We start from the raw sequence: 9223 nt of genomic DNA on the forward strand, positions 1-9223 counted from the left end.
TCTGGAGTCCACCTTCTTGAGTTCTTTATATATATTGGATATTAGTCCCTTATCTGATTTAGGATAGGTGAAGATCCTTTCCCAATCTGTTGGTGGTTAGATAAGGCAGCATGTATACACAGTATCCTATAGTTTTATACAAAGATGAGAACATATATGTATGTATGTATGTATGTATGTGTACAAACATGGATAAATAAAATGCAACAGTTGCCACCTATTACAGAAGTGGAATATGGAAAGCCAAGGTTGGGACCCTTTTCATTCCTATTCTATGAATTTACAGTTTGAACTATTCAGGGATTGCATGTTCTAGAAAGTTAAATAAATCTCAAACTCTAGTTTATTTATCATTAACAAAATGATTTAGTACAAGATAAGCCAGGTCTAATAGTGTGAGGGCACAAGAAAGAATTTAATTTGAAAAAAAATTGATGTGTTGGACATTTATAAAAACTGTCATTTAGATCAACTGCAAGATCTTTGTATTCAACAAAGCCACAGAATCCTGGAGTGAAAGAGGCCAAGGGATTTTGCGACTGAACGACACAGCCGGCCGAGAGTGTGGAACACTGCAGTCAAGACTAAGTAAGGAACAATTTAGAGTAAGCCATGGTTTCTCAGGGTAAAATGTCTCACCAATAAACCTGAGGGTGGACTACAATGTTTCTAATGTACACTAGAAGATCACTTGTCAGACAGCACCCGTTCCAGTTTTCATTCCACCACTGACTAGCGACCTCAAAGAAATGGCTTGACCTTAAGAATTCAGAGTGTGAATAATTTAGTCGGTGGCTTATTCGGTGTTTGTGAGATTTATGGAGAGACTGTAATTCAAATCTCTTTGAGCAACTGTGGATGTTTGATGAGGGGCTGTGTGCAAAGCCCCTGTGTCACAGCTAAGCAAGCACACACCTGAACAGTGGTATCATTGGTATTGGAAAGGGTATAAAGCGAACAACTCTGTAAGGTGTAGAGTTTTGGGGGAAGAAATACCAGACACATCATAGATCATTGGTATCTGAATACAGCATGGAGCTGGGACAAAGGGTTGGTGTCTGTGGAACTAAGTGTATGACTTCTCTGTCCTGTGGCAGATGGGTGGACAGATTTTTATATGTTTTGCATCCAAAGGGCACCAGTGGGTTTTGTTCAGAGGCCTGGATTGCAAGTGAGCGTGGGCAGAGGGCTGGTGTGGTGGATTCTCTTGTCGGTCAATTCTGAGAAGTTCAAGTTTTAAAGGAACCACACGTACAATCTGGACCTGGGCATGTGAGGGTTTGTTGCCTTTCAAATGTCAAGCTCAAAGAATGGGAAGGGATAGAATTCAGATCAAAAGAACAGGAACAGGGTCTTCAACCTTGCAATGGACACACACATAATGCAACCAAGCGACATTTTCCAGGCAGTGCTGGTTGCTGTCTACTCTGGTTTAATTCTACTGCTTGCCAGAAAAAAAAAAAAAATTAAACCCAAGATTTCCAAACAACTTTGTTGTTGTTGTGTGAGTAATACGGGCTCACTATAGAAAGCGGAAAATAAGTCAACCAAAGAAGAAGTAAGATCGGGCTGGAGAGATGGCTCAGCGGTTAAGAGCACTGACTGCTCTTCTGAAGGTCCTGAGTTCAAATCCCAGCAACCACATGGTGGCTCACAACCATCCGTAATGAGATCTGATGCCTTCTTCTGGAGTGTATGAAGACAGCTACAGTGTACTTACATGTAATAAATAAATAAATCTTAAAAAAAAAAAAAAAGACTAAGTAAGATCACATTAGGGCCTACCTTCTAGGGACTGTCTGGTAATGCATTCTGTGGGTGCCAGTCTCTGTACATTTCGATGTCACTGTCCAGTTTGTCGTTTAGGGTGAAATGCTGATCTGGCCTTTTCTACATAGTATTCCATGATCATCTTCCCATATGAGTATCTCTCCCCAGTATTTTAAAAAAGATTTATTTATCTTATGTATGTGAGTGCCTGGTCTGCATGTATACTTTCATGCCAGAAGAGGGCATCAGATCCCATTACAGATGGTTGTGAGCCACCATGTGGTTGTGGGATTTAAACTCAGAACCTCTAGTAAGAGCAGTCAGTGCTCTTAACCACTGAGCCATCTCTCCAGCCTCTCTCTTCAGTATTGCTAATGGATTTGTAGTATTCTCTCTCATGGCTGAGATGTATGTTATCTGATTCAATGTTTTGACCCTTAAATCATTTTGTTTCTGTTTTTCTTCTTATCATAAACATTTCTCAGATAATCGTCACATCACCAGATCTTTTTTTTTTTTAAAGACATTTATTTTTTATATGAGTACACTGTAGCTGCCACCACCAGAAGAGGGTATCGGATCTCATGACAGATGGTTGTGCGTCACCATGTGGTTGCTGGGAATTTAAATCAGGACCTCTGGAAGAGCAGTCAGTGCTCTTAACTGCTGAGCCATCTCTCCAGCCCCATGTCACCAGATCTTATAGGAAGCCCCTCAAATTTAATAATTTAAACATTCTAGAAAAAATATGTAATTCTAGCACTGAAACTAAAGTAAAAGATAAACTTCTACTTTTCCCTGACATAAGGCCCAATTTGAAAACCCAGTTTTCATCTAGTTCCATTACCACTCCCTCCCTAGTGAAAACTCGGCTTGAGAGACAGCTATGGGATTAACTTTTCCTTCAAAAACTTGCTTTTCAGGTTAAGACATTGTGAACTCCAATCTGACTTGTTATTCTTGCCCCTGCCCCAGTCATGCGCAACCAAGGCAGTCTGAGGCTGGTCCTCAATAGCAGACTCTGGGCTCAGATGAAGATTCAAAGAGCAAGTCAGAAAAATTTGCGAATAACTGCGACTGATTTAGAAGATGATGGTATAAAAATATTTTTAATTCAGGTAAGTTACAGATTTCAGTGATGATTGGTTATTAATTATATAATAATGAGCCTTTTGCAGTTCCTAATTCATTTTTCCATTTGGCTATGATAATTATTATGGCATGCAAAGAAATCAGCCATCATTATGGTTATTGACAGTCTAATATGGCCCAATGTCTATTCAACTTGACACGAAAGTCAATATTAATCAATTAGTCCTTATTCTAAGACACTTGGATGTCTTTTCCTATCATTTCCTTTACTATTAAAATTATGTTAACAAGCATCTAAGTTTCCAGTGACTACATTGTGAGAATTGGCCCCTAGGAAGTTGTAACCTGTCACTCACCCAAAGACAGAGGAGGCTTGGTCACAGCCAAGGAGCTAGCGTGGAATGGAAAAGCACAGGACACACATCACAGCCAGTGCAACAGCAGATTCTGATTCTGAACATGAGTACATCTCCTGGGTAACGGGGTAGAAGCGCAGTCGAGCTGTTTGTTCCCTACGGCAGGAATGCCTGACCTCAAATACAAGCTACAGATACAAGAGAGCTGCCAAGAACAAAGCCTTCTTTTCCCCACCCCCAACCTCCAACCTTTGGCTGGGTTTTCCCCATAGCCTGAGACTGGGAAGACTTGAAAAAATATGAGTATCTAAATGATATTGGAGTAGGTGATAATATAATTGGTTAGGCTTCTACTAAATAATGGAGAAAGAATGGTATGTGATGATACCAAAAAATTAGAATAAGATATTAACTCCTGCTTATCACATAAGGACATAATACTCCTGAGGCACCGTGGTTTTCAGGGGGTAACGCATTATGTCTCTCAGACTGACTCTGAGATTGACTCTATCCACCATCACCACAGTGCTGCCCCACACTGGCTTTTAAACTGTGGCCCATTTACAAGAGATAAACACCAAACACAATAAAAATAATTTGTTGTGATCACCATCAATATTTTAACATTGTACCAATAGGCTAAGCATCCTTGATTTAAAACACTGGGATCCAAAATGCTCCCAACTCCAGCATGTTATGAAGCTCAACATGGAAATTTCCACATCTGACCTTGTGTGGTGGGTTCCAGTCAACAAACAAGGCACACTAAAATAGTGTAGAAAATTTCCTACAGGTAGTGTATGCAAGGTGTGTATGAGCCATAAATGCATTCTCTGGTTAGCCTTGGGCCCCACCCACAAAATAATTTCATTATGTATGTGTAAAATGTTTATTATAAAACCAGGAAAACCCCAAATACATACATATCTACATTGTACTAACTGTCTGACCTCCAGACAAGTTGTTTAGCATGCATTAAACTAACTCACAGGGAAAGGAGGCAGTAACAGTATACTTTATAAAGCTGCTGAGATCAAACAGCTAACATGATTACAAAATATTAATCTTTCTTACTGTAAGTGAGGGAGGGCTTCAATGCTGTAACTTAGGCATGCCCTTTTATTCTTTTCAGCCACAAGATTTTCATTTGTAAAGGGAAGAGGGATGAATATATTGGTACTTCTTGTTTTGCTAATCTGAATGGACTAAAGATACAATGGCTACGGCTCTGTCACTAGTAAATGACTGCTGCTATCATTTTATATTAATGGCAACCAAAAATGAGCTTGGGGAGGTTTTGAGAAGTCTGATGTCTGAAAATGTGACCCGTTGGCTGGAACTTCGCTTCTCCACAAAGCTATGTGGGTTGGAGGGTGGGTAGGTAAAGTGATGGACAGAGTCCTTAAACTTACAGTGGTCTACAGCATAAGGCAGCAGAAGAAGGACTAGCTTGAAGACTTAAATTCAAACAGGATTCCTGAATGCCAAAACTCTGTTTTCTCCATTTAAAATGTATGGGTTGAGAGCCCATTACTTTACTCACGTTGAGATACAATTTGGTGCAAAATGAATTGGCATCACTTTTTAATCACGTTGGGCTGTTGGTATTTATTTACCTTTCAGATGTATGTAACAGAATCTCTTCCTTTATAAACAGCGAGAGATCAAAAAGATGTAAGCACGGCTGTACTTATTCTCTACTTACAGTCTTAACAACTTAACCTTTCTCTTGAAGGCTAGTGCCAAAGATACAGCCTTTCTGTATGCAGCAATCCACCACCGTCTGGTCGCACTTCGAAGCCTCGGTAAGCAGGGTGATGGTGGTCCAGCCGAAAGCCAGTTTGATACAGCCCTCCTCCCTCAGCTCAGTGGCGAGAGCTGTGACGAGGATGAGGATGAGATCGCACAAGTCACTAAAAATGGATCAGGTAAATAATTCTTGTTTCGTTGAGTCAGAGCCTAAAAGCAATGCTGCAAGCATAGTCCAGCGTATTAAATAGGCTTTTCAGCTGCTTTAAGTGAGAGATGGTTGGGGCCTCGCTGTTTGGACCCAGGAGTGGGTTAGATCTGTCTTTTACAAGTAGTCTTCAAGTTAGCATCCCTGAGATATCCATAAGTCATTTACATATAAATTCCATAAAAGACTATTTCACAACTTAAAGAAGTACATTGCTGCCTTGAAAGTAACCACTACTCCTGCTCATCTCTCCACGGTCCTGTCTATTATTGGCTATAGGTGGAGGAATTAGCAATGTATGAAGTGAGGATCCAGGTAAATCTAAAGTCCTGAAAATCGTATTTTTTTCCCGTTTTGGAATTTGATTGCTTAGAGAAATATCTAAATTGTATAAGTATTATCTGCAAGGTCCTCCTTTGACTAGGGCAAAAAAAAAAAAAAAAAAAAGAATACTTTTCAAAGCTGGGTCAGGATTTACAAATAAACTGAATCAGAAATGAACAGGTTTTTCGAGTTTACTGCTTGTCCTGAAGTGAGGGTCTAAAAGTACCAACATCATTGTTGGTGGGGCGGTGCCAAAGGCCTCAAAAGCGCTGCTCTGTTCTATGGATGGAACTAATCTAATAGAGTCACAAAGTCATTTTCAGTGACAATTTCACTTACTCTGAATTCCATTTATGAGTTCTTGACACCATAAAATGATAATACAGTGAGCATTCCCAACTTTCAATCATTTTAAAATCTTAAAACTGCTTTTAAATTATATGTTATTTAAAAATTATCAAAGGACATATAAAACAGGATGAAAGACTTTGTTTAATATTATCATTAAAAGAAAAATTGTACCATATGTGCAGATTAGGATCACACATATAGTTGCTTGATTCAGTAAGCCAGAGAATTACAGGAATATGGTTTTCTACTTTAAACAAATCTATTGAGCAGAAAGTTTATGATTCTCCAAAATCTATAAAAGGAATAAGTAAATTATCTTTTATATTACTATGTTTATATTGTCCACAATAAAATGAAGCCTATTATAAATGTCAACTTGGAATAGAGACAAAATGGCAAGATTTAATCAATGAGACACAGTCATGAAACTTTTACTTTCAGAAGGGGTTGATATGCAACCATCTTACTGCTAAATCAATGGCAACAATATGCGCAGCTGTCAACCATGGCACCCTCTTCTCTGCTGATGCTTCCCCCTTTGCCCAGCATCTTCTTCAGGAGGTGTTGCAATCGATGCTACAATGTTACCAAAGCTATAAAATGTATGTTTGGACTTTGTTGCCCATGAATTAAATAACATTTTACTTGTCAGAAAATGCCACCTTTAAAATTATTAGTAACATTGTTGGTGAGATGCCCAGCATGCAAAGCATGTGTCAAGCAAGCCTGACAATGGGAGTTTGAGCCCCAGCACACATTTGAAGGCGAGAACCAGCATCACTAAGTTATCCTCTGGCCTCTTTACATATGCCTTGCACATGTGTGCTCCCCATCACACACACTCGATGGTGATGTTGATGATGATAAATCCAAAAGCCTGAAAAACAACACACATATATTAAAACCAACTACACTTGCTAAAGGGTGGGAGAAAAAATTATTAGCAATATTTTGGAATGTTAATTATAAAACACACATTTTTATCCTTCATTTCTTTATCACCAAGCTACTTATGCTTATCTACATTTGATATTAAGTCTAAATATCATACTGTGTAATAAAATATTTTAAATTTATCACAGATCCTTCAAGGTGGAGCCACAGACAGTCAATTGTCTGTTCATAAGCCCGCTCTGCTATAAACAGGACATCTACAGAAAGAGTGGCCACTCTATTGAAAGGCAAGATCATCCTAACTGAGAACACTCTACTCATACCTTAAAGAGTTTTTTAATTAAAGAAACAAACACAATTTATTGTAATTAAAAGTTTTAATTTTTCATTATTGTGGACAGAATTTAAGAAATGGCCTTCAGAATTTATCCTTTGTGGATTACTCTAGAATAAGATTTGATAACTAACTTGGACTATTCATTACACTGACAGATATATTAATTAAAAGTACAAATTGTCAGCTTTGATAAATCTTTGATACATACCTAAAGTATTTATTTTAAGTCACATATTGTCTGGCTATAAAATATAGAATATAGAATATTTTACTAAATTTACAGTAATCTCTTTAGAAAATACCATAACTGCAAGGCATTTCATTAAACCATGTGTATATTCTGAGAAATTTGTATTTTCACTTACACTTTGAATTTCCTAATACATACAAGAATTCTTTTACAAGAGTGCCCATTCATGGACTTTTATCCATTATATCTTATGTATTTGACTCAAAGTCAGCTCACAAGAGTAATGAATAATTGAACAAAATGTATTACCTATGTGTCAAAAAATGTACAGAAGCCAAATATCAATGTGCTTTATTTATGTGGTCATCTTAATAGTCTAGTAGGTGTAAGGCGGTGAGAGAAGCCATGTTTTAGCAAATGTCTCATTTATATATGGGCAAATGAGTATCTCAAATTCCATCATTATGATATAGTAATTTTAATAATTTTTTAGCAGATGCTTTATGCCTTTTTGATATTTTAGAGACACTTTATGAATCATGCATGAAAATCCATGTCAGAATTGAGGGCAATATTTTATTTTATTAGTATCCCCAAACAATCTCATTACAGGATAAAGATTCAAGGTCGTAAATGATTTTGGATGTGTTCTGAATCTTGATATGTTTATAATAAGACTGAGACTTTACAAACTGTTACACTGAGGAAAATATTCTTTGAAAGCATACATATGAATATATATTTTAAAAGTTGACAATGCTTTATTGATTCCATACAACAGAAGTATCCGCATGTGCCTATCTATTAATCAAATCTCAGCTTAAATCTGAAAGTCTGGCATACAATCGCTGAGTAAGGTCTTTTCGAGTAGGATTTAATTAATATGTTCAGAAGAAGAGAGAAAGACTTTCCACCAGGGAAAGGAGTAAACGCAGATGATTAAGATGATCTCTCTCCCCTACTCTGTGGCAGAGTACAAATCATAGGACGATTCTAACAAGAAACATCAGCAGAGAGGCATTTGAAGAAGATATGAAAGTACTGGTTCACCCATAGGATGTTAGCGTTGAGGGAACTTTCTGATTGTACGGTGATTTTTAAAGTGAAGCAGAGAACAGAGGTCTTCTCTATCCCTTGGCATGTTTCTTCTTGGTCTCATACTGGAATGGAAATGAAGTAAAAAATTTTTTTGTGTGTTCCAAATATTTTAATAGAAGTTGAATCGACTGATTTTCTTTGGTCTTCTGTACAGATGGCAAATGAGAAAGAGACTTACTTGTAACCCATACAGAAATGCCAGGAGGTGCCCAAGTAGGTTAGAATGTCAGCCTGGCAGAGAGACAGTGCCAACCTCAGGGTCATGAAACGGTGACAAGGAGCAGAGACATGACATACATTGCAAGAGTCCTCCATCTTTTTTTTTTTTTTTTCCAAACAGGGTTTCTCTGTGTAGCCTTGGCTGTCCTGGAACTCACTTTGTAGACCAGGCTGGCCTCGAACTCAGAAATCTGCCTGCCTCTGCCTGCCTCCGGAGTGCTGGGATTAAAGGCGTGTGCCACTACGCCCAGCTGAGTCCTCCATCTTGATTAGGAGAAACATTTCCTAGATTTTCTTTATCTTGTATTTTTATCTAGCCTCCTCCTGCCCCCACTTTTTGGGTCTTCTACACTCTTTGTCTCCTTTCAATGTGAAGCAATCAACTATACTATAATACTCATTTTCATAAGTTATTCAGACAGGTGAGTGGGAATCTTACATTCTGGATTTCCATATAAGCTATTTTTTATTAAAATCTGATTAACTGATTTCCAAATTTATTACATATGTATCTAAATTTATATTGAATTATATATCTTATATAAAGATAATCTAAATATTGTCTTTCAATAGTATTTACTCTAATTGTTTAGCATAATTATGAATCATTAAAACATTTCCTGCTACAAAATATT

At 37.6% G+C, this 9223-nt stretch overlaps 1 protein-coding gene across 4 annotated transcripts in view; it reads left to right on the forward strand.

Annotated features, from left to right (window-relative positions):
• Nucleotides 1-8734, forward strand: part of Ranbp3l (RAN binding protein 3 like) — a 56115-nt gene extending 47381 nt beyond the window's left edge. For 2 of the 4 annotated variants that reach the window (XM_021183869.2, XM_029469552.1), the window contains 4 exons: nt 468-588; nt 2746-2888; nt 4954-5146; nt 6933-8734. In XM_021183869.2, coding sequence (XP_021039528.1) covers nt 468-588; nt 2746-2888; nt 4954-5146; nt 6933-6976 — 501 coding nt within the window. In that variant the 3' untranslated portion in view covers nt 6977-8734. Of the gene's footprint in view, nt 1-467; nt 589-2745; nt 2889-4953; nt 5147-6291; nt 6906-6932 lie in introns of those variants that run through there. The other 2 variants (XM_029469550.1, XM_029469551.1) reach the window with 2 other exon arrangements.
• Nucleotides 8735-9223: the final 489 nt, after the last annotated feature.

The sequence above is a fragment of the Mus caroli genome, chromosome 15 (genome assembly GCF_900094665.2).
Source record: "Mus caroli chromosome 15, CAROLI_EIJ_v1.1, whole genome shotgun sequence".
Classification (NCBI taxonomy): Eukaryota; Metazoa; Chordata; class Mammalia; order Rodentia; family Muridae; genus Mus; species Mus caroli.